General features: G+C 38.0%; 1 protein-coding gene across 2 annotated transcripts in view; it reads left to right on the top strand.

The window, feature by feature from the left end:
• The window catches only part of btaf1 (BTAF1 RNA polymerase II, B-TFIID transcription factor-associated), an 81,359-nt gene that overhangs the window by 51,319 nt on the left and 3,968 nt on the right, over nt 1-26,072 (top strand). For both annotated transcript variants that reach the window (XM_072239350.1, XM_072239349.1), the window contains exons 20-36: nt 13-439; nt 878-1,068; nt 1,563-1,716; nt 1,809-1,918; nt 2,266-2,467; nt 3,292-3,440; nt 4,243-4,395; nt 4,607-4,728; nt 4,811-4,978; nt 6,288-6,365; nt 6,509-6,638; nt 9,732-9,873; nt 11,909-12,039; nt 12,958-13,083; nt 16,671-16,823; nt 17,580-17,791; nt 19,837-19,996. In XM_072239350.1, coding sequence (XP_072095451.1) covers nt 13-439; nt 878-1,068; nt 1,563-1,716; nt 1,809-1,918; nt 2,266-2,467; nt 3,292-3,440; nt 4,243-4,395; nt 4,607-4,728; nt 4,811-4,978; nt 6,288-6,365; nt 6,509-6,638; nt 9,732-9,873; nt 11,909-12,039; nt 12,958-13,083; nt 16,671-16,823; nt 17,580-17,791; nt 19,837-19,996 — 2,808 coding nt within the window. The remainder of the gene's footprint in view (nt 1-12; nt 440-877; nt 1,069-1,562; nt 1,717-1,808; nt 1,919-2,265; nt 2,468-3,291; nt 3,441-4,242; nt 4,396-4,606; nt 4,729-4,810; nt 4,979-6,287; nt 6,366-6,508; nt 6,639-9,731; nt 9,874-11,908; nt 12,040-12,957; nt 13,084-16,670; nt 16,824-17,579; nt 17,792-19,836; nt 19,997-26,072) is intronic.

The raw sequence follows: 26,072 nt of genomic DNA, 5'->3' as shown, positions 1-26,072 counted from the left end.
TTTTAATTGAAGATCACTACAACATTCAATGAAGTGACATCATCCCATCGTTTGAAGCCCAATGTTATCCAACAATTGGATAGCAAGCGCCAGCAGGTACAGATGACTGTGGCAGAAACAAATCAAGAATGGCAAACTCTTCATCTGAGGGTTCATATATTTTCTGCTTGTGCAGTTATTAACTTACAGCAACTTCCAGAAAAACTGAATCCTATCATTAAACCATTAATGGAAGGAGTGAAAAAGGAGGAGAATATACTTGTTCAGAATTATGCAGCTTCTTGCATTGCTAAATTGCTCCAACAATGTACAGCAAGATGCCCTTGTCCCAATCCCAAAATTGTGAAAAATCTTTGCAACTCTGTTTGTGTGGATTGTACAGTAACTCCTTCAGCAACCTCTCCAGTACCCACATCTAACAGTGTGGATAACTCTAAAGGTAATAATATATGAGGAAGGGTCACATCGTGTCAATGTGTAGAGATATTCATTTCAATTTGAATTAGTTAAATGTTAACATTTAGCAACTTCTATATTTTCACTAGTTGTCCAAGCTCTCCTTGTGTAAGTGGGTGATCAAGTGTACCCCACAGCTTTGTACAATTTTGTGCATTAAATATTGTGTCAGTCTTCATGCATCGTGATATTGTGTCCGCATGATTTCGTCATTCTAATAAGAATTTGTTCTTGATAAATATGTTTGTCTAAATATATACATGGTTAATAATATAAAATTTTAAAAATGAATACTTAAATATCAATTGTACTGGTGTAAGGAACTGAATAGTATATACTGATAATTTAAGATTTAGGAGTTCAATGTTTAGAATCTAATTAAAAAATATACTAACACAACAATTGTGTCTTTTCATCTAAGGACCAAATTCTGAAAAGGATGGAATGCATCATGCAGTAAATAAGACCAAGGGAATTATTACACTCTACAGGCATCAACAAGCTGCCTTTGCTCTAACCAGTAGACGAGGGCCAACACCCAAAGCTCTCAAAGGCTCATCTGCAGACATTCCTCAAGGGAGTGTGGGGATTAGTTTGAGTGAACATGATGAGGTAAGTGACTAATTACAGATGTAATGTAATACAGTTTAAACTATTCAAGTGTATATTTCTTGGCTGATTACATGCTAGCAGGCCAAATAATTGGATATTCTTTTCCATATACTCTGATTTGTGTTAATTGATAGAAATTGAATTATTGATCTGTCTGTGTTCTTTCATCATTAAATCTAAGAGATGTACGTCATTGATAGTCATTTCCTTTAATGGATCACTGGTCTAGACTTTTTTCCATTGACATTGAATAGATGAAAATTTAGCTCCTAAATGTGGTTTTCCATTGAGTACCTAAAGATTCTGGTTTAATCTATTCATTAAACTAATCAATAATAATAATAGGTCATTGTCTGAACTAGAGAGGAGCAGCATGTTATGAGTTGCTGTTTCTCTTGCACTATCATTTCAGAATATTATGTCAACTTTAGAGAACCCAAAATATTTGGGATTTGTTTTCAATATTTAAGGAACAACCCTCATATCTGTTGCAGACCCAGAAGTCAAACCTAATTCAGAGAAGAGGAGCTGAATATGCACTTACCACGATTGGAAAGCACTTTGGTGCAGAAATGGCTACAACTCTGCCTTACCTCTGGGACTCTATGGTTGGACTCCTAAAAACTCATGTAGATGTTCATAATTTCAGTATGTAAATTTTCCCTATATCATTATTATGTATTCTGTTCTATATACTATATGATATAGAGAGAAAATGGCTTATTTATGCTTTTTTACAGATGGAAATGTGGTACTTGAAAAGGGAGATGTCGCTGCCCAGGAATTAGTTAACTCATTACAGGTGCTGGAAATCACAGCAGCAGCAATGGGCTCTGACATCCATGCCCAGGTTTGTTAAACATGAAATCTAAAACAAAATGCATGTACAACTAACTTTTATCAAAAATTCTCAAAATACTCAACCTTGTACATTTAGAATTCATGTTTAATTGCTGGCAAAGTTAATTAAAGATGTGTACATTGATGAAATAGTTTACATAGCACATTTGCTTGCAGTTGCCTAGATCAATGTAATTTGCCCTACATTTGTCAATTTTGAAGTTAAGTTCCTATTGCTAATTTATGATCTTTATGATCCTATGTGTGATTTTTGATGGCTTTACTAATAAAATGTGTTTTTAAATTCTTAACTTTAATGTAAAATAATGAAAAGCAATTTAATTCTTTCTTTTTCAGTTATTGCAACATCTTCCACACCTTTGCACTTGTTTGCGACACCCATACACTGCAGTGAGACATATGGCTGCAAGATGTGTAGGTGTAATGAGCAAAATAGCTACAATGGAAACGATGAGCATATTCCTGGAGAAAGTTCTTCCTTGGTTAGGAGCCATTGATGATAATACAAAGCAAGAGGGAGCAATTGAAGCTCTAGCCTGTATCCTTAATATACAAATCCAAATCTTGTACTCTATTTATGTGCTTTCTGCACCTTCTACATACACATGATTTTCAAAAGTTTTATTGACTTGCATTTTCACGATAACTGAGGCTTTCATAGCGGCAGATGTGGTTACTTGTGTGTTGGTCCATTTGAATGATATGGAAGCAAGGTCACCAGTCATTAAGATGTCCCAAGAGTAATAGGCCTGCATAGTGATTCAGAAACAATTAAACATCCAATTTAAATAAAACTAATTGAATCCATCTTTTACTTTTCGTACTATTAACTAATTATAGAATACATTTGGCCCTAAGGAAAATACTTCGTAAGTTTGCATGTTACCATGGAAAACCACAGTGAAAGTTTTGAATTACATTGTTAGTGTTCATATTTTTCAGTGCTTCCCATTGCCTTCCTTCTCCATTCCCCATTTCCTAATCGTAATTCCCCTCAGCCTGCACTCTTCCCAGTCTCAGTCCCTAATAGAGCCCCATCTCACAATCAGGTTTTCACACTCACGTATGTCATGATTTTTTTTAAAGCGGCAGCAGTACACTGCAGTACATAAAATTACCATAATACTGTGCAAAAGTCTTAGACACGCTGAAGACTTTAGCACAGTACTGTACAGGGGAGAACATCCACAAAGTTTTAACTAGATATTCTCCACATTTCATAATTAAAGTTTAAAATAAAAATGGTTACTTTTGGCAGGTCTTCTATGTATTAGAATTATAGTGGAATGATTTGAAATAAATTATTGTACTAATATATAATGAGAGCAATCACACAAATAATTCCTTAACAGCAATATACAGGCATTATGGAGCAACTTGATGTAGATATCATCCCATATATTGTACTGTTGGTAGTCCCTGTGCTGGGCAGGATGAGTGACCAAACAGATAGTGTGCGATTTATGGCTACACAGTGCTTTGCAACATTGATTAGGTTAATGCCACTAGAGGTAAGTTTTGAAAGGTTATATTTTGGCAGCTACCTATCCAGCTCTCGCATGAATACAGAACATCCTTTGGTTCATTGTGGTCTGACCATCCACTCAACTATTGAGACTAAATCCAATGAACTTTAAGGCAGTTGTTTTGATTGTATCTTAGTCATTATGCACTAAAGCATGGAAACAGACCCTTCAGCCCATCGAGTCTGTGCCAAATTATTCTGCCTGGTCCAATTGTCCTGCACCTGGACCATAGCATTGTGGGATTGATTTTAAATCGTATTGTCCTGTTTCCTTTCCTAAGTCTTTTAATTATTGATTTTTACACAGGAATACACTTCTGTGTACACTATCAACATTACCATGATTTTGAACAACTTGAAATACTTTTATACACAGTTTACAAATTTTTACCTCGTTCTTGGAGAAATAATGAAAAGTACAACCTCTGGGAAATTCAATTCACAATTTAATGTAGAAAAATGTGAAAGCCTGTTTGAACAGTAACGCCATGGCCTGTGAAGGTACCCAGCATATCCTTAGGACTGCACTGATGATTGTGTCCGGGTGTCTTCAACTCAAAGGCAAGTCTGCTACCACTGAGGCACATACTTATATTGGATTCTTTCAGCTAGCAAGCACTAGAGTCTTTTACTTACCAATTCCAAAAAATCCAAAGAGGATTCAGGATCCACTGCATTATTCAATTCCCCAGATCTTCCCCTGTGTAACTGGAGGAATGATAGATATATAATTTCAGTTCCACAATGGAATACATAATACAAATTCTAAATTACAGTCTATTTTACAGGCTGGTATTCCGGATCCACCAAATATGTCAGAAGAATTGATTAACCAAAAGGCCAGAGAGCGCCATTTTTTGGAACAGTTATTAGATGGGACAAAGTTGGAAAATTACAAAATTCCTGTTTCTATCAAAGCAGAACTCCGGAAATATCAGCAGGTAGGAAACCCCTATATTCCTGGTGTTATTCTTGAGAGCAGTTACTTGTGATATTTTTCCCCCTCTATGAGCAGTTATCATGGAGGCATTTTTTTATTATACAAGATTGATTTGTAAACTTATGGTGGCTAATATCAGTGACCTCTGGTTTGATATGTCACTAAGATAACTTTTATATTAATAAGTGTTCTTGTGCATTTTATCATTGAAGGATGGTGTAAACTGGTTGGCATTTCTGAACAAATATAAGCTTCATGGAATTTTGTGTGACGATATGGGTCTGGGAAAGACATTGCAATCAATTTGCATTCTTGCAGGGGATCATTACCTCAGGTAATTTGAAGAAAATGATTCACGATATATTTTGTTGAAACTCCATCATCGAAGGAGTAACAGTCAATTTGTGTGTTCACAGGACTCAGGAGTTTACAAAAACTCAGGCAGAAGATAACTCCCCTCTACCATCATTAGTAGTATGTCCTCCAACTCTGACGGGACATTGGATAGATGAAGTGGGAAAGTTCTGTTCTAAAGAAATACTATATCCATTGCACTATACTGGACCTCCCACTGAGCGGGCAAGGTACATTTTAATTTGTTATGCCATGATCACTGTGTTCACAGATGCAGTACAGTCAGCCCCCTTACCCGCGAGGGATTGGTTCCGGGACCCCTCGCGGATACTCAAGTCCCTTATTCAACCTGGCTCAATGCCAGTGGACCTTAGGACCCAGCGGAACCCCAGACCTTATTTAACCTGTCTCAGTGCAGTGGGCATTAGGACCCGGCGGCGGAGCTCTGAATCAGCAGTGTTTCTGTTCATGAAAATAATCATGATCGTGATTTAAAATAAAATGGAAATAATAAAGTGATCAGAAAGAGGTGAAACGCCATCGGTCATTGGAAAAGCGTTAGGCTACAGTCAGTCAACGATCAGAATAATTTTAAAGGATGTAATGAGAAAGATCCTACCTGATTAAAGCAACAATTACTACGCAGCAAAACAGTGGTTTAATTTAAACGCAAACAACAGGAATTCTGCAGATGCTGGAAATTCAAGCAACACACATCAAAGTTGCTGGTGAACGCAGCAGGCCAGGCAGCATCTCTAGGAAGAGGTGCAGTCGACGTTTCAGGCTGAGACCCTTCGACCTCTTCCTAGAGATGCTGCCTGGCCTGCTGCGTTCACCAGCAACTTTGATGTGTGTTGCAGTGGTTTAATTATTGGGTTTTGGGTTTTTGGTCCTCCACATCAACCCGGCAGGGATGGACAGCGCGCTCGGGAGCAATCTGTCACTGGAACGAACTCGGGAACTTCCATTCCTGAGCCCGGCGCTGAAACATGCGTTTCTTAAGTATTTTATGTGCATAGAAAGGTAAAATATATACTATATACTAAGGCAAACGTTTGACTAACTGACACTAAATAATACCGGATGTCCCTGTTCCGACTTACTTAGTAAGAGAACTTGCGTTTTTTTCCCGATCCCAATCCACGATAACCTACGCACATCCTCCCGTATACTTTAAATCATCTCTAGATTACTTATAATACCTAATGCAATGTAAAATAGTTGTAATACTGCATTGTTTAGGGGATAATTACAAAAAAAAAGTCTGTACATGTTCGAACAACAAGTGCTGGAAGAGCACTTCCGGGTTTTCTCGATTCACGGTTGGTTGAATTCGCGCATGCCGAACTCACGGATAAGGAGGGCTGACTGTAGTTACTAATCCATTTTAAGTTTTGTGGCATATTTTATGTACAAACATATATAAATCATCAACTTTTATTCTTATGAATTAAATTTCATTTATAATTTATTCATTTATAAATTATGCATTTTAAAGACATTTTATCTGTAATATGTTTATGTTGCATTGGGTTTCAGGTTACAGCACCTTGTGAAAAATCATAACCTTGTTGTAGCATCATATGATGTTGTTCGAAATGACATTGATTTTTTCAAGTAGGTATACATTTCTATTCAAAATAGCAGGTGTTCTATGTGGACTAGTGTGTGTTCTGTCTTAATAATCTAGATTGGTTGTCATTATTTCTAGTGAAATGCTCACTTTGCATGAAACATTTGAACTTTCCTTCTACTTTCAGAAATATTAAGTGGAACTATTGTATTCTTGATGAAGGGCACATCATCAAGAATGGTAAGACAAAACTTTCAAAAGCAGTTAAGCAGCTAACTGCAAGCTACAGATTAATACTTTCTGGAACACCAATACAGGTATTTATCTTTGTAGCATTACATTGTTTAGTCGAGTAATGGCACAATCCATTGCATTGGTTAAAGGGAAAACATCAAACAGACGATGTAAAATGAGAAGGAATTTGTCACTAGAGCTACTTGATGCAAGTTGCAAATGCAAATGATGCCATGACCAGGTAGCATGAAGTAAGTACTTTATATGTAGGATTATGTCTTCATGAACTGAAATATTGTGTTTTTTTTAATTATTGTACGCTGAAAATTGGCTCATTCAGTTTTTCCCTAGAATGATTGAGCTAAAATTTGAAAGGATTTGGCAGCTACTGTTTTGAAGACCTTGATTCCTTTTGGTACCAAAAACTCATTAATAGAAGTAATTGTTATTTAAAAGCTTAGGTGCAGTGCTCTATGTCTGTTACTAAATATTCTTTTCTGATTGTTTGGAGCTTTACTCCTTTCCATTAAGTCAGATATGACTCATTACTGGCTACAGTCCAAAGTATTAACCTTACTAAACAGTTAATTATGATCAGGATGAATCTTTATTGTTGTGTATACCTACGTAGTGATGTGGAAACTAATTCATTTGGATTCATTTTAAATATTAAATAGAATTTACTTCTAACAGTTGAAAATGTAGAAAATCCACCCCTTCAAAGTAAGAAATCCTGTGCTTTTTTGGTGGATACGATGATTTTGGTACATTATTGGCCAGGTTAAAACAAAAGTTAAGAAATTACATTTGATAATTTTGTGACTAAGAAACAAAATAAATGTCAGAGCTCAAGAACAGATGAGTATAAAATATATAGAGTACATGCTAAAACCTTTCAAGGAGATCTGATGCCGACACCATGTTTAAAAGGCAAATAAAGAAACATAAAAGGGTTGAAGCAGGTCAATATTAATGGTTTAAGAAGTGGTATAAAATACAGTTTGACTTTTTAACCTGAAATGATGTGCCATCTGTGTATAATAGAAAAAACAGGCATTACCTTTCTTTCATGCAGTTGTAGCATGATTAATTAGAAATCATAAGTACTTAAAGGCATAATTTTGACATAAAGAAGGCAAATATTACTAAGCTTGTCTCATTGTTCTCTTTCTGTTTTTTTTTTAAACATTTTGTTAACTTCTGAGCTATTCTGTGTTATTTTTTTCTTTGCAGCAATCTGATTTTTAGGAACAATGACCACCATCATTTATATTTTTAATGCCCCTTGAGAACAGAAATAGGGAAGCTTACTGGCAAATTGAATTACATATAGTATCCTGATTCAAACAGTTCTATGTGACCTAATGGTATACCTTATGAATATGGACCAGAGTATTTGCTGGAATAAAACATCACATTAAGTGTAAGAAATAAATGAGAGTGAATGATGTTTGCAACCCTTCATTATTTACTATGGTTGCTGCTCATAGTTTAAAGGGTCTGTAATGAAACAATTATACGTATTTCATGTAAATAGAAGAACCTTGAATGGTTAAGAGGAATAAATCAATCTTCAAGGTTAGTGTAATTAAGAATTGGAGAAGAGAGGGGGAAAAAAAAGTTTTTTCTTTGTTTCATGTTATAGTTTTTAGACATTCTGTTGAAATCCTGCAAATTATCAATGAATCTACTTACATGCTACAGATACTAAAATGGTTAGAGTTTTAAAAGAAATGAAAAAAATGATATTCAAAATAATCCAAATGAAAGGATATTTACGAGGAGTGACTGATAAATTCGTGGCCTAAGGTAGAAGGAGTCAATTTTAGGAAACCTAGCACATTTATTTTTCAACATAGTCCCCTCCTGCATGTACACACTTAGTCCAGCAGTCGTGGAGCATACGGATCCCTTCTTTGTAGAAGTGGTCCACGGCAGGGGTGATTAATAAGTTCATGGCCTAAGGGTAGAAGGAGATGAGTAATTAACTTCAAACTTTCTGCATTATCACTCAGAGTTGAACTGCACGTGCATGTAATGAGAGCGTCTTGGACCTCCAGGTGGTCCACAGCAGGGATGATTGATAAGTTTGTGGCCTTATGTAGAAGGAGATATACAGCTCTTGTTACTTTTTGGAGGTCCAATACGCTGACTTCTACAAAGAAGGGATCCGTATGCTCCACGACCGCTGGATTAAGTGTGTAAATGTAGGAAAAATAAATGTGCTAGGTTTTCTAAATTTGACGACTCCTACCTTAGACCACAAACTTATCAATTGCTCCTTGTACTATAATAAAAACAAAAACAACAGGAATTCTGCAGATGCTGGAAATTCAAGCAACACACATCAAAGTTGCTGGTGAACGCAGCAGGCCAGGCAGCATCTCTAGGAAGAGGTGCAGTCGACGTTTCAGGCCGAAACCCTTTGTCAGGACTCGTACCCCATCTGTTACTTTTTTATACACACATTCTTTCTCTCACTCTCCTTTTTCTCCCTCTGTCCCTCTGAATATACCCCTTGCCCATCCTCTGGGTCCCCGCCCCCTTTGTCTTTCTTCCCGGACATCCTGTCCCATGATCCTCTCGTATCCCTTTTGCCTAATACCTGTCCAGCTCTTGGCTCCATCCCTCCCCCTCCTGTCTTCTCCTATCATTTTGGATCTCCCCCTCCCCCTCCCCCTCCAACTTTCAAATCCCTTACTCACTCTTCCTTCAGTTGGTCCTGATGAAGGGTCTCGGCCTGAAACGTCGACTGCACCTCTTCCTAGAGATGCTGCCTGGCCTGCTGCGTTCACCAGCAACTTTTATGTGTGTTACTATAATAAAAATATTTGATTGTAACAGAAGAAATGCAAGGCCAAAAGAAAGGTAAGATGATTCTATAAAAATGAATTTGGACGATGGAGCCCATCTTTTAATTCAATTTATAAAGTGCAATAAAACTTAGTTTCAGTTTTAAAATTGTTTCTACAGAGCACATGGACTTCAGATACTTTGTGCTCTATCAGTTCATCTTAAATATGCTTATCCCTAGATAATGTGTTGTCACTGAATTAGAATGTGTAATGTAATCTGAGATCATGAGATGAATTGGAACAGTCCAAAAATTGATATGCTGAAAGTTTCCTATGAACATTTAAGATGTTTAATTTGAAATTCATTTTGTGTCAATGCAGAACAATGTCTTGGAACTCTGGTCATTGTTTGACTTCCTGATGCCAGGATTTTTGGGTACTGAGCGGCAATTTGCAGCTCGTTATGGAAAGCCAATATTAGCTAGCAGAGATGCTAGGAGTTCTTCAAAGGAGCAGGAGGCAGGTAAGATGTTATTTTGTACCTGTACGGTATGATTCTGAGAGGGTGACTATATCAGGCTGTCACATTACCAGTCTGGGTCTGCTTGTTCAGTTTAGACACCAATCTCAAATATTGTTGAGGAGGACTTTGCAAAGTTAACTAGGCTGGAAGTATTTTTGAACTATTTGAACTGCATAGGTCCATCCAGTCCTATTATTTCATTTCGACTAATGGTAACGAATACAACTAGTTAGCTAGAAATCTAAGAATCAACCACTCGGAATCGGTCTAAATTCACATCTAGGCCAGACCAAGTAAGGTGGCAGACTTTCTCCCTACTGATGAATGATTTTTTTGAAACAGTCTAGTAGGTGTTGTGGACTGGTAATTGTTGTACCATTTTTTTTTTAAGTACTGTCTGAATATGAGTTCCTTACCAGACATAGTTTGAACTTGAGTCTGTAGATTGTTAATCTAGGCATCTGGATTACTAGTTCAGTAATTTAACCTCTGCATCACCAGATCCATAAGATCATATATGAGTATAAAGTGTCTTGAGATGGTAGATATGGAGAGGATAGTTCCTCTTATAGGAATATCCTGAATTAGGGCTATTGTTTAAAAATATAGTTGCTCATTTCGGATGAGAATGAGACAAAATTTCTTAGATTAGGGGTCTGGAACTCTGTCAGGGATTGATGAGGACAGGGTCTTTGTCTATTTTTAAGGAAAAGGTAGATATTTGATATGGTGGAGAAATGGAAATGTGAAGTTACAGTCAGATCAGCCATGATCTTGTTAAATATTGGAGCTGATTTGAGGGGCTAAGTGCTCATACTCCTAATTTCAAAGTAAATTATTACCAAGGTATGTATATGTCACCATATACAATCCTGTGTTTCATTTTCTTGGGTGTTACTATTTTACATACACAGTAAATCTAAGAAACACAATAAATGAAACCAAATTTCTCTCGGGGATTAATAAAGTATATCTATCTATCTATAAAAGGCTGTACCCAACAGAATGAGCAAACCAATATGCAAAAGACAACAAACTGCTAATACAAAAGAGAAAAAAATAATAATAAATAAGCCATAAATATCGAGAACATGAGATAAAGAGTTCTTGAAAGTGAGTCCATAGGTTGTGGGAACAGTTCAGTGATGGGGCGAGTGAAGTTATCCCCTCTGGTTCAAGAACATGATGGTTGAGGGGTAATAACTGTTCCTGAACCTAGTAGCGTGGGTCCCGAGGCTCCTGTACCACTTTCCCAATGGCAGCAGCAAGAAGAGAGCATGGCCTGGATGGTGGAAGTCCTTAATGATGGACGCTGTTTTCCTGCGACATCGTGTAGATGTGCTCAGTGGTAGGGAAGCCTTTACCTGTGGTGGGCTGGCATTTTCTGTTCAATGGCATTGTGGCATTGGTGTTTCCATACCAGGCCATGATGCAACCAGTCGATATACTCTCCACCATACATCTATAGATGTCAGGCCGAATCTTTGCAAACTTCTAAGGAAGTAGAGGTGCTGAGTTGTGAAGTAATACTTTTCTCTTGAACTTGTCTAATAAGGTCATTTTTGGTATTTTTCCTCTGTGCACCTTGTTCCAATTATCTTGAGTTCATAGATCTTTTATTTTCAATGTGGATAGCCAACATGCATTCTGCATCAAAAACAAAGCAATAATATGTTATTAGCTCAGATTTCATGGATATATCATAGTCCAAGATGCATACATAGTTTGAAATTGCAGTCTTGGAGACTTTTTGAGACTTTTAAATTGCCTAAGTTGCCATTCACAGTAAAACAGTAAAATTCTGCACAAAATGGTCAGGTCTGTCAGTAAGCTTCTATAAGCAAACTTTAAAAGAAAAGGTAGCTTACTTGTTTCATCAATCAATTATTTTCATGTTGATACAGTTGTAAAATAATTATGTAATTAGAATTCAAGTTTTTATATTTTTAAAAAATTCAATGTTTCAGTGCATGAAGTATTAGTTTGCAATTTTCTTATAAAGTAAAAATTCAGAAAAAACATTCTCATGCTGTAGGTGTTCTTGCAATGGAAGCATTGCATCGACAAGTACTTCCTTTCCTACTACGCAGAATGAAGGAAGATGTCCTTCAAGATCTTCCACCTAAGATAATACAAGATTATTACTGTAATCTCAGTACTTTACAGGTATGTTGTAATATCATGAAGAAAGCTCCAACAAAATCCCTGAGCCTAGAAACTGACAGTGTAATGATATTTGTGTGTTTTGTGATTGGAACTTGCAGAAATGCAGTAACTAAGTGTTCAGGTATTTAGAATAGAAGAGGTGTATCAGCAATTTTTCTTCTGTCCTTTTTTCACATGGCAATGGAAACATATACTGACACTAAAAGAAGTTGCAACAACATTTACGTGTCACACAAAATTCTTCAATGAGCATCAATTTTCTCACTAAGTTTGGATTCAAATTAAGAAGTCATGAAGATAGTATGTATTCAACATTTACCCTGGGGATTACAGCTTGGCCAAATGAGAAATTGGTCTTTTCCTTCCACCATCTTTTTCTGCCCTTCGCAGTCTCCATTCTCTTTTCCCTATATCCAAACCATCCCAATAGTAATGCTGTTAGGTGATGTGATCAGCTATCCCTGTTTGCCTCTCTATGCATCTCCTTTCCTCATCATCTCCCAACTCTACTGCCCATTGAGCCTATCTTCACCCCTGTCCTTGTGTGGTTTGCATTTTGACTGACTTCCTCTACGTCCTTGGAGGACGAAAGACACAGTGTCAGTGGCCTTTTCTTTGATTGCTTTGAGGATTGCACAAATTTAGCCTGGGACATCCATGCAGAGTTTTCTTAATACTCCTTTGGAGGCATTGCACAATTTATAATTTCCTTGCTTCGACAATTTTAATATTAATCAACTTTAATAAATCACAAATATTTTTATAAAGTAAGTTATGATAAATCTTTTTTTAAATATGTATACATTCCCTTGAAATTACCTTCTGACTGAAAATTTTCGGATTGACAAATTAATTTGATGGAGGAAAGATTTTGTTTCTTCCTGTGATTATTGAGGTGGCTGAATTTTTTAATTCTAGATACAACTGTATGAAGATTTTGCCAAATCTCGTGCTAAGTGTGATGTTGAAGAAACTATATCGTCAAGTACAGTTGCAGAAGAAAATGAGAAACCTAAACTCAAAGCCACTGGACATGTATTTCAGGTAAATATATTTTGAGAGTTTTGTAAAGCTCTTGACACCAGTTGTGTTTGAGGTTAATATGAGATTGCTCCATTTTTGAAAGAAAGAAAGCTAAATGCTTGAAGTTTTGCCAGTTTTTATTATTGGTTAGTTCTGGTTTACTAAATTGCTGGAAATTGTAGAAGCTCAAAACGTTTGAAATTACACATCAAAGGTTTTTATGTCCTAACATCTAATAACCACATGTGATGTATTTATGATTTAAAAGATGAGGTATTAGATCTTATTATAAATTATGAATTTGCACATTCAAATTTTATTTCATTTTTGAAAAGTACTACCAGACAGGCTTGGACTCAAGGTAAGCTATGTAACTCACATATACACATAAAATGATTAGGTTGCTGAAGGGAAGGCAAAGTATGATGGTAAAACAGAGTGTTTGTGGCTAGACATTTTGAAGACTAGGCAGAAACTGAACTGATGTGTTCAACTAGTTCAGTTGGAATCAGGTGTATTTTTAGGGCTGAACCCATGCCAATAATGTTGGCATTTAGTCTTTCTTCTGATGTTGGGAAAATAGATCACTCCACTCATTGATCAGTGTCTAGCTGAATAAGACATCAATACTTTAGAATCCTATCCAAAATCAATGTTGGTTTCTGGCTCCATCTCCTTTAATCAGCAGGACTGGCTTCTATTTTCGTAGCACTGTCTGTCTCCATGCCTCTCCGCTTATCTGCTGCTGATACTTTCATCCATTCCTTTGTCTATGTATTCTGCAATTTCAGAAACAGACTTATTAGCACTGATGTATGACATGAAATTTGTTTTGCAGAAGCAATGTGTAAAGGTATAAAAATCTATAAATTAAAAGAATAAATAGTGTGGAGATAAAGGAATAATAAGTTAGTGTTTGTAGGTTCATAGATCGTTTAGATAACTAATGTCCGAGGCAAAGAACTTGACCCTGAACCACAATCCGAATGGTAATAACAAGAAGAGGGTATGTCCTGGTTGGTGAGGGTTCTTACTGATGAATGCTCTCTCCTTGAGGCACTACTTCTAAAGGTGTCCTCGATAGTATGGAGGGTTTTGCCCGAGTCTACAACTCTCTGCAACTTCTTGTGATCGTGTATATTGGAGGCTCCATACCAGGCTGTGAATCTACCAGTCAGAATGCTCTCCATCATGCACCTATATAAATTTGTAAGTCTTTAGTGACATACCAAATTTCCTCAAACTCCTAATGAGGTAGAGCTTCTGGGTGTTGCCTTTGTGACTGCAAGTGTATGTTGGGCCCAGGATAGATTCTCTGAAATGCTGATGCTGCTCACCCTTTTCACTGTTGACCACTCAATCAGGACTGGTGTGTGTTTCCCCAACTTCTCCCTTTTGAAATTAAAATTCAGTTCTCAGTCTTGCTGACATTGAATGTGAGGTTGTTATGACACCACTTAACCAGCCAACCTGTCACTTATGTAGGCCGCTTTGTCAGCATCTGAGATTCTATCAACAACAGTGCTCAGGCAGAAATAAATTCTAGCTATAACCAACCTCTTAAAGCACTTAATTATGGTGGATGTGAGTGTTACAGGCAGCGGTCGTTGAGATAGCTCACCTCCTCTTCTTAGACACAGGAATGATAGCTGCCCTTTTGAAGCAGGTGGGAACCGCAGAGCACAATAGTGAGAGGTTGAAGATTGTTCTTGAATACTTCAACCAGTTGGTCAGCATGGGTTTTCTGTACATACAGTAGTTGGGGCCTGACAACTTGAAGTATGTTTGGGTATCAGCTTCTGAAACAGAAGGTTACAGTGTCGCTGAATGCTGAGTGGATTTCCATGGGTCTAGTGTCATTTTCCCTTTCAAAGTATGTACAGAAGTTGTTGAGCTGATGAAGGAGTGAAGCTTCACAGCCATTTATGCTCTTAGAGATTTTGCATAATAGGAAGTAATGCATCCTATCTACATGTGTTTCTAACTTCACTCGAAATTGACTTTTCACTTTTATGATGGCCTTCCATAGGTCATACCTGGACTTTCTTGTAGGATTCTGGATCACCTGATTTTGAACACCCAAAGTAAACTGGGAACCTTCCTGGTTCAACCAGGACTACTTGTTTGGTATATTCTTGTTGGCATACACTCATCATCACTGGTCAGCCTGCGATAACTGTGGCATATTCAAATCTGAAGATGAATCCCTAAATATGGTACAATCCACCTATTCAAAGCAGTCTTTTAAACAGTCCTTATACTCCCTTGACCATATCTTGGCTGTCTTCATCAGGCTGGCTCTTACCCTCCATTTGTGAGCTCAGCAGAGTATTGGTTAGAATGTCACTTTGCATTTTCTATCAATCCCATCTTCACTGAGTTGCATGGTCTGGTACACCATCAGATTTAAAGTTCTCATTCTTCTGCTTAAATCACAATATAGTGTCTCTACTCTTCATCTCTGTAACCTTCTCTGATGCCAAAGTTCACATCGCTGTACTTGCCATTCTCATGACTCTAATCCCATTGTACACACTTCCATTTTCAGCAGACATTTAACCATGACACCAAAGTTCTTTCTAAATGTTTCCACAATTTTCTGCTCCTTTGAGGTTCACCTGTAAACATGACTCTATGACCAAGCTCTATCTTCTCAGTTTGACCTATTTATTTTCTTGCTTATTTGCAAAGTGACTGGGGTTATTTTTTCCTTAAAGGTGATGTAAATGTGCTTTGAATCTAAGTGTAATAGAGAGGAAATAGAATTTGAAGTTTTGAGTATGGTAATTGTTTCTAGCTGTATAAAACCTGTGCTCAATGTGAGCGTTAAAGGAGAAAGCAAGGTAATTACTGTTTCGTTCTAGTATTGATCCTAGGCATTTCAATTGCTCAAGGCCTGGTAGACAAACCTGGGTGCTATGGTAGCTTAGCAAGACGTCATGGTACCATAGCAGTTAGCGCGATGCTATTACAGCTCAGGGCATCGGAGCTCAGAGTTCAATTCCAACACCATCTGTAAGTAGTTAGTACGTCTTTCCTTTCAGCACACAGGTTTCCTCTGGGTGCTTCAATTTCCTCCTACCTTCCAAAGACATACCAGTTAGTTGGTTAATTAGTCATCAATTGTCCTGTGACTAGGCTTGAGTTAAGTTGATAGGCTGCTCTGTGGTGTGGCTTGTTGGGCTGGAAGTGCATGTTCCACACTGTATCTAAATTTTAAAAGATGATTTATAGTTTCACTGTTTTCAAAAAAACGCTGTAGAATAGGTGCCAGAATGTGATAATAAACATAAACTGTATGAGTGAAAATGTAGTATGAACTACTGATAAGGTGAGAGCAAATTGCACGTAAACCCCTGCGTCCGCATAGATTCATGTGCTGTACAATATTAGGCTTTAGTATTACCTAATTCATAAACTGTAAGGAAAACATAAACTCAATATAGTTTGCTCTTTAAAAACTAGCCATAATATTATATCCCCTTTAAGCAGAGGAAATGTCTTCCATTAGAGAGAAACTGTTTTCTAGATGATGAAGACAAACAAGTGCGTGGAAATTTTCAGTCAATGGAATTCAGGTGATATTTTTGTTATTCCTTTGCTTCCAGGCGTTACAATATTTGAGGAAACTTTGCAATCATCCTGCACTAGTACTGACTTCACAGCATCCAGAATTCCAGCATATTAAGGAGCAGCTTGCTGCTCAAAATTCATCTCTGCATGATATCCAGCATGCTCCAAAGCTCTCTGCCTTAAAACAGGTACTCTTTCAAATATAATACATTTTTCTTTTCCATTTATTTTATTGTTCTTGGAGACATCTATTGGTCTACATCAATATAAGTTACGTTACATTACATTTGCAATTATAAAATCAGGTGTTTGTTGATTTTAAAGCTTCAGCATATACAAATTGTTTTAAAAGTTGTATAACAATAGCTTGATATAAAACTGGTTCCTCCCTCGCAGGTTAATTTGTTGAGGAGTGAGGGAAAGTTTGAACATCAAGAGGAAGGTGTATTGAAAATACACTTTGCTGTTGTGTACCTAATATTAACAATAACTGTATAGTCCAAGTTATCTTTTAAGAGGCAGAAAAATGTAGCCGCCTTGATTCTAATAGCTTTTACTGAAATTTGAGTAGTGCATTGGAATATTGGACTATTTCCCATATTTCTCTTCAAATTTAATATGTGTACCACCTGCCAACACAACTATTTGTGAAACGGGTGTTAGGTGCTACAAAAATTGTTCTTTTGATTGATCATCGGGTACTTCTGTCAAGTAGTACCAAGCTCACATTATTACTTTGAAAACTAAACATGAAACAAAATCCATTAAGAATTTACTACCCAAGTCAAATGAATTTTAAAGAATAAAGATTAAAGATTCTGGTCCCCTGTGTTGACATTTGATTTATTTCATACTTTGAGTTCAAACTCTTAACAAGTAATTATTTCTGAGACTAAGTTGAATATTTTTTTAATCCTTTTCTTTTCCCCCCCACCCCCTTCAAGCTGCTTCTTGACTGTGGACTTGGCAACAGTGCAGCCTCAGAAAATGGCACTGAATCAGTTGTAGCTCAACACAGAGTTCTCATTTTCTGTCAACTGAAGAGCATGTTGGACATTGTGGAACATGACTTGCTCAAACCTCAGATGCCAAGTATCACCTATTTAAGGTTAGATGGTAGCGTTCCTGCAGGCCAACGACATTCCATTGTGGCAAGGTAGGCAAGTTATCAAACAGGTAATGGTTGCACTAAGAATGTGTCCAGAGCTTCCATGACTTAGTGATTAAGTTCCATGTGCCTCACAAGAGACAACATTGATGAAAAGAATTTGGTTCCAGCAAAGGAAGAATATTTTGCATTTATAATCTGTGCTTCCTAATTGGAAAAGAGTATGTGTTTCTCAGGAGCAAGACATAGCGTTCTTGAGCCTAGTTACAAAAAAGAATCCCTGAATAAGTGTTTGGAATCAGTTCATCTCTAGCAATCTGGCAGACCATGTAATTACATCAGCAATATTATGTGTGGAGTCTGTTGTCCAGACCCTGGACTATATCTCCTGTTGGGTACATGGAACAAACTGTTTCATTCAGTGGTTCACATAGAATGGCTAGTCATTGACAAGAGATTCTGCAGATGCTGGAAATCTAGCAAAACACACAAAATGTTAGAGGAACTCAGCAGGTCAGGCAGCATCAATAAACAGTCAACGTTTGGGTTGTGACTCTTTATCAGGACTGGAAAGGAAGGGGAAAAATGTGGGAGGAGAGGAAGGAGGACAAGCTAGAAAGTGATGGGTGAACCCAGGTGAGGGGAAATGTGGATGGGTGGGAAAGGGGGATGGTAAGAAGCTGGGAGATGATTGTTGGAAGAGGGAAAGGGCTGATAGGAGAGGAGATAGGACCATAGGAGGTGGGGCACCAGGGGGAGGTGATAAGCAGTTGAGAAGAGGTGAATGGGAGAGAGGCAGCATGGGGAGTTGTAGAAGAAGAGAGGGAGAAGGGGAAAAATTACCAGAAGTTCGGGAAATTGCTGTTAATGCCATCAGGTTGGAGGTTACTCAACTGATGGCATGAACATTGATATCTCCAGGTTATCTTTCTTCCCCATTCCCTCACCTGCCTATCTTCTACTGGTGCCCATCTTCCCTTTCTCCCACAGTCCACTCTTCTCTATATCAGGTTCCTTCTCCTCCAGCCATTTGCCTCTCTCACCTATCACTTTCTAACTTGTGGTCCTTTCCCTCTCCCACCTTTTTATTCTGGCATCTTCCTCCTTCCTTTCCAGTCCTGATGGCCCAAAACATTGATTTCCATCGATGCTGCTTGACGTGCTGAATCCTTCCAGCGTTTTGCATATGTTGCTCTAGGTTGACCAGTGGAGGTTTTGGGTATTCTGTGTGCAACAACTGTCACTCAAGTTAAAGTTATTATTATATTTTTAAATTAACTTGTTCGATCATTAGTATTATACAGCAAATATTTATAAAATGTTGAATCCTTAAAGCATGATGAACAATTTTGTACATAAAAATAATAATGGCTGTACTGGTAATGCTTCTGCCTAACTGCTTAAGTGATTCAAGTTTGATCATATGTTTTCTGTGGTATTTGCATGTTTTTAAGGTAGATAAGTTAGTGCCATTGGAAGGTAATATGAAGTTAAGTTTGCAAACAGATTAGCCATGACCTTATGAAATAAATGGCAGAGCAGGGCTGAGCAGCTGAGTGACCTATTCCTCCTCCTATTGCACACATGTAAATCCTTGTATGTCATGGCTTGTAGGAATAATGTGACAAACGTTCTTCATGAAGCAGCTGAAGAAAGTTTTGACAGCAGTTGACTTAAATGACGAAGAACTGTCAAGAAAATAATTTTATAAATATCTGACATTTGGAAATGTTTTAAAGTTCTTTTTAAAAAAAAGTGTTTAACTAAAAGCTAGATCTGTTAACATGCACTAATAAATATTTAACCAAACTTTTAAATCGGAGCTACCTAGCTGAGACCTTGTTTAAATAACTTGAGCTCAGTGAATAAAAGTTGTTAAGTAGCTGTGTTCAAGTTTGCACATGCTGACATTTATGTGGAAAATTCCTGGCAATCTCGTGTGGAATTGTCAACATTTTACTCCAAAATCAGGCCTAGTATATTCCTAAAATTATATTACTTTTTGCCTGTAACCAACTAATTGTGCAAAGTTTCAGCGTAGGTTGTGAATATGGCATTTTGGATTATATATTAATTATTTGCATTTTTGTTAGGTTTAATAATGACCCCTCAATAGATGTTTTGCTGTTAACCACCCATGTGGGCGGCCTTGGTCTTAATCTTACTGGAGCAGATACAGTGGTGTTTGTTGAACATGACTGGAACCCTATGCGAGATTTGCAAGCAATGGATCGAGCTCATCGGATTGGACAGGTAAAGCACTTTGTAACCTATTGGGAAGTGCTTGGGTTTTATCTAGAATTTTAACACTTTCCAAATTTCTTTTAACGCTTAGTCATCACTTGAAACTGTGTGCAAATGTTATCCCATGTATGTTCACCACAACAAGGTTTTAAGTTGTGAGATTAGTTTTTTATGTCCAAGTTGACAATAATTAATTCTGAGGACCATATTTTAAAGGGGAGGGCATTGATGAGGATTGATTTATAACTTCTGGTAAACAAGAATATGCTCTACTATTTTGAATTCATGCACTCTTGTGATGGAAACCTTTCTAAATGAATGTACGTGATTCTTTAGTTTCTGGAGTTCTAATCTCATCACAGTCTTGTCTGGTGCAAAGTAATTAAATGGGTTCCTTTATCTTGGATGTTCTCCAACACACTTTGTAACCTTTCTCTCAGCAAAACAGCACCATGCTGCCATCTAGTAAAGAGCTAATTTACAGACAGGTGCTTGGAAGTAGGTACAGAGGAGGTGTCAGGGGCAAGTTTTTTACGCAGAGAGTGGTGAGTGTGTGGAATGAACTGCTGGCAATGATGGTAGAGGCAGATACAATAGGGTCCTTTAAGAGACCCCTGGACAGGTACATGGAGCTTAGAAAAGTAGAGGGCTATGGTCAACCCTAGGTAATTTCTATGTAAGTACATGTTCAGCACAGCGTTGTCGGCGAAGGGCCTGTATTGTGCTGTAGGTTTTCTGTTTCTACATCAGCTCCATTTCAGAACCAAGAGCACTGTAACTTGAACTGCAGTGTGTAAATGACATTTGCATACTTGGTCTAGTCATTGTTGTATCATTAGGAAGCATGTGACAAAATGGGCTTTGTTGTAAATATCCATGAAACTACCCTGCTGCACACTAACAGTGCCAACAATAAAGGTCTGCAATGAGCCTGTAGAAAATGTGACTCACAGGAGTTACCTGCTAGTGTAGATGATGAAATTCAATTAACACACTAGTGTGCCAGAAAGGCCTTTGACAATTTGAGGAAAATAATTCAGAAGGAATACCCCAGACCTGGCACTAAGTTCTTGGTTTTTTGGACAGAAATAATTTCCATCCTCTTGCATGTTTCAGAGACCTGCAGAAGCCAAGTCAAATTCATTGGAGAGCTCAATAATGTCTTTGTAAAATACTCTGAATCCTTTGGTCGGTATGCTAACACAATTCAGCACATTCTTCTAAGCCAACATCCACAGTATAAGGCTCTAATTACAATTGACCAGCTCTGCTGGGCAGCTAGGAACATTCCTAAATCAAGCACTCTTCACCAAACTTTGACATGGAAAGTGATTACCGGAAAACATGCGGAAAATGCTTCCAGCATATTCTCAAAGCATCTTTGTGGAAAGAGTAGCAACATCGTCATTGAGTTGTGGGAATCGCTGACCAGTGTTAGCTTAATGTGGAGGAGGAGAACGAGGTATGCACCCGAGTACATTAAGTCTCTTCACTAGCAGAAAGTAAAACCAGCAGAGAGAGCACTGCACCTACTGTGAAATGCCTGAGTGACATTACTAGTCACTAGTCAACTTGTAGCCAATCTAGTTGGAGTTGAGGGAAGTCAACCTCAAGACCAAGGAACTGCCTAAGGAAGAGGTCATGATGGTTGCTGAATGTGTCTTCTGTAAGAAGTTTGTATGTCCTTCTCGTGAGCACATGGGTTTCCTCCAGGTATTCTAGTTTCCTCCCACAGTCCAAAGACGTTCTGGTTTGTAGGTCAATTGGTCATTGCAAATAGTCTTTTGCTTGGGCTCGGGTTAAACAGGCAGGTTGCTGGGTGGCACGGCTCACTGGGGCAGAAGCGTCTGCTCCGCACTCTGTCTCCAAATAACTTAAGTAACATTTGCAGTGAAATCAAACGGCAGATTTCTACAACATGCACAAGAACAGTCATGGGAAGAGCAGTTGCCATCCCAAACCACGATGAGTGTAGATTGGATGCTTTCCCTGGTGGTAAAAATTAGTAGTTGACAAGGATATGCCAAATTTCATTAGCCTCCTGAGGAAGCAGAGGTGTTGGTAAGCTTCCTTGACTGTGTTGTCTATGTGGTTGGGCCAGGACAGGCTTATATGATATTAAAGACTTTTAAGTTCTCAACATCAGTACTGTTGACATAGACAGGAGTTAGTATGCCCCTCCCCCAGTACTCAATGGCCAGCTGTTTCATTAACATTGAGGGATAAATTGTAATGCACTGTACTTGCTATCTCTTCCTGTACTCTGACTCATCATCATATGAGATACAGCTGCCTACAATGGTATCAACTACAAAGTTGTAGATCAGGGGTTCTGAACTCTTTTTATGTCCTGGACCTTTTATTTTAACAGAGAGGTCCATGGACCCCAGGTTGGGAACCACTGTTGTAGATGGAGTTAGCAGATCTGGCCACACAATACTAGTGTTCTACCTCAGCAGTCCCCAACCACCGGGCCGCAAAGCATGTGCTACCGGGCCGCGAGGAAATGATATGATTTGGCGATGTGAAATGATATGAGTCAGCTGCACCTTTCCTCATTCCCTGTCACGCACTGTTGAACATGAACATAGGGTTGCCAAATGTCCCGTATTAGCTGGGACATCCCGTATATTGGGCTAAATTGGTTTGTCCCATACAGGACCGCCCTTGTCCCGTATTTCCCCTGCTAAGGTAGAGCATTCCTATAAAACCTTTTGTACCGAAATGGCGTAAAGCGAAGAAGCAATTACCATTAATTTATATGGGAAAAATTTTTGAGCATTCCCAGACCCAAAAAATAACCTACCAGATCATTCCAAATAACATATAAAACCTAAAATAAAACTAACATATAGAAAAAGCAGGAATAATATGATAAATACACAGCCTATATAAAGTAGATATAATGTATGTACAGTGTAGTCGGGAAGATTAAGTCAAAACCGATTTGTGGGGAAAAAAATCGGCACGGACGCGCATGTGCACACTGGTGCATGCACAAGGCTTCGTGGTCATGGTAGTCTTTCTTGGGGTAAACACTGTCCCGTATTTGACTGCTACTTTTGTCCCTTATTTAGGAGTGAGAAAGTTGGCACCCTAACTGTAAAAGACATGTTGGGATGAGTTTAACCCTACTCAAAGACCCCCCCCCCCCCCCGGTCAGCCAGTCCGCAAGAATATTGTCAATATTAAACCGGTCCGTGGTGCAAGAAAGGTTGGGGACCCCTGTTCTACCTAATCATACCCAGTGTTACACACTGTCACTTATATTGGCTACTGATCATTCTGCTGTGCAAAATTTGATAGGTTTAATTCGTAATATTTCAGGAGTTTCTTCCACATTTATTTTTAAGTACTATGTACAAGGGTCTATATTATGTTTCATTAATACGATCTATCTGTATTGGTTTGTAAATTCCCCTCCCTAATTTTTAAAACACTAAAGCACTGACATCAACCTCTTTTGCTAAGATGATGTTGGGTCTTGTAGGATCTGGTGTTCCTGACCAGATGAAAGAGCAAGCAGAAGTGTATTCTAGTTGCAGGAGCATACAGAAGTTTTTTTTGTACCAGACAATATCAAAGCCTAAAATAAATTTTGACAGACGAACAATGTGTCATTACTTTTATCAGTCAAGATTGAATTCCAACTCAAGTTGTAGGTCAGAAAAAATTAATCACATTTCTTTCCTAAATATGAAGTCAACCGGCACCAGAGTTCCCTAAAAGTTTTGCAATTTAACATAAATTTTCCTGTTCTTGACTCCAGAAACAATATTTTATATCAGAAGATTAGTGTAGGGCGGCATTTTGATTTTAATCTTAAGTTTCTTTTGGAAGTCAAGGAAGGCATTAAACATTTTGCTTCACAATTATTTTATTAAATGCTATAGAACAAAAAAAAATTGAAAGCGCATAGTGACAAGGTCTAGTAAGTGGAGGGAGAGAAGCAGAATTTGGTGGGGCCTTGTGGTAGACTCTTTTTATGCCCACAGCTAAGAAACATTCTAGATAAGAATCAACCAATCAGATAGTCCCTATTCAAATAACGCAAAACCGGATAAGCTTCCATAGAATAAAAAGAACTGAAACCACAGAGGACACACTGGAAAAATGCATGTGCATACTGTAGATAGGTAGGCCTCCTTTAGTCAGGGTCGACCATGGATGTTGTGTCCTAGCTGTCATGCGCAAACTAGGGCAGTATGATATAGAGATCAAGCTGTTGCCCATGCAGCTGGCGAATCCAAAGGAATAGCAGACACTGATATCATTTGACACCAGTGATGTCATAGGAGTTGCCAGTCACCGATGAACTCAACATAGGACTGCATTAGAGATTCCAGCTTCAAATTTTTCCTCAGAGTTTACTCATGAGCGGGTACAGCTGCTAGGCAGCAGAGGTTTGAGATCAGAGTTTTCCTTCTCTTAGATGAGCTCCCAACCACAGCTAATGGGCCCCATCTGCCTGATGCGACTGGTTTTAAGGTGCCGGTAACCCTCCTTCGTCCTTCAACCTTTCTCTTGTCAGAACAGTTCCACTGGGCCTGGTAACAAACCTCACGTGAAGGCCAGGAGCTGGACTTGGTTGTCAGAGGCTATTTGAGATGCACATTACTGGGAGCTTATTCAGTACCTTCCCCCCCCCCCCAAAAAAAAACAATGACAATCTTAAGGAACCCTACACTCTGTGGCCACTAGGAAACATACGTAACAGTTACATGTATATAAGTAGGTATAAAAAATACTAGCGGGCATAAATTGTTAATGACAAGTAAACAGTCTAATCCAACAATAGTAATAGTTTTCAGAGGACATCTGATGACTTGGCTTCAGCCTACATTCATTTGTTACACGAATTATTGTGGCCTACTGTTTGGCTGATTCAGACTAAAGTAATTTGTTGTGTTGTTTCACTTGCATGCAGTTTTAAACACTGATATTGCCCTGTTTTGAAGATTTGTAACATTTAACTTTTTTTAAACAAAAAACAACACTCATGCTATTGTGGATCTGTGAAAAACAGGTAGTATTTCAGGGTGTAGTCTCCAATATTTTAAGATATTTCAGGTGACCAACATAAAACAAATAAAGGGAAGAAGAGAAATGGTAAGTTGAGTACAATTGAAGGAAGCAACTGAACAACATGTAAAGTGCTCAGATGGAAAACAGTTTAGTTGTTGAAATGATGTACATCAGACAATACAAACATAAGAGAAATTCAACATCTGCAAGACACTGGTTTTGAAGAAGAAAGGCTGAGGAAAATGAGGGTGTAAAGTAGTGGTCATCAACCTTTTTAAGCCCAAGATCCCCTACCGCGACCTTAGTGAAAGGCAAGATCTACCTGCTAAATCGTTTAGAGAAAAAACAGCTCAGAATGTATTGCCAATTTGAGGCCTTTTATTTGGGATAATTGTATTTGAATTACACAAAATACTTCTGTCAAACTTTCAAATTAATTCAAACAAGAAAACACTAACTAGCATATCTTTCTTTAAGAATATTACAATACTTCACACCTTTAATTCTAAGTTTCATTATTTAATTTTATTTCAACACGATAAATAAATGAATAAAACTTGACTGTTGCACTCAGTGTGATGACTGGGGCTGAATAGTTACTGCTAGTTCCTGAAATTTGGCTCATAACTACAGACAGCCAGTCTGAGACAGTCTGTGAGGTGTCTGTCAGTAAGACAGCTCCTGTACTTAGATTTAATAATTTTTCATCTGTGAAAATGCAATTTCACATAGATAAGTTGACCCGAAGTAGGCACTGACTTTTAGTGCTATACAACCAACGTGCACACTGCACATTGCTGGGGCCCCATCAGTGTTAACTGCCACCAGTTTATGAATGGGGTTATCATTTTCACTGACATTTTTTAAACTCATTGTATATATCCTCACCTCTCGTTCTCTCCTTTAATTGCAAAAGAGTGAGGAAGTCCTCCTTTGTTGTAAAATCCTGGAAAGCCATTCTGACAAATACAACAAGCTGAGCAGTTTGCATTACATCCAGGGATTCATCGAATTGTAGTGAAAAATATCCACGTCCTCTGACAGTGACTCTACCCTCCTT

The sequence above is a fragment of the Mobula birostris genome, chromosome 21 (genome assembly GCF_030028105.1).
Source record: "Mobula birostris isolate sMobBir1 chromosome 21, sMobBir1.hap1, whole genome shotgun sequence".
NCBI lineage: Eukaryota > Metazoa > Chordata > Chondrichthyes > Myliobatiformes > Myliobatidae > Mobula > Mobula birostris.
Note: the sequence above shows the minus strand (reverse complement) of the source record. Positions and strands in the feature narration are given on the sequence as shown.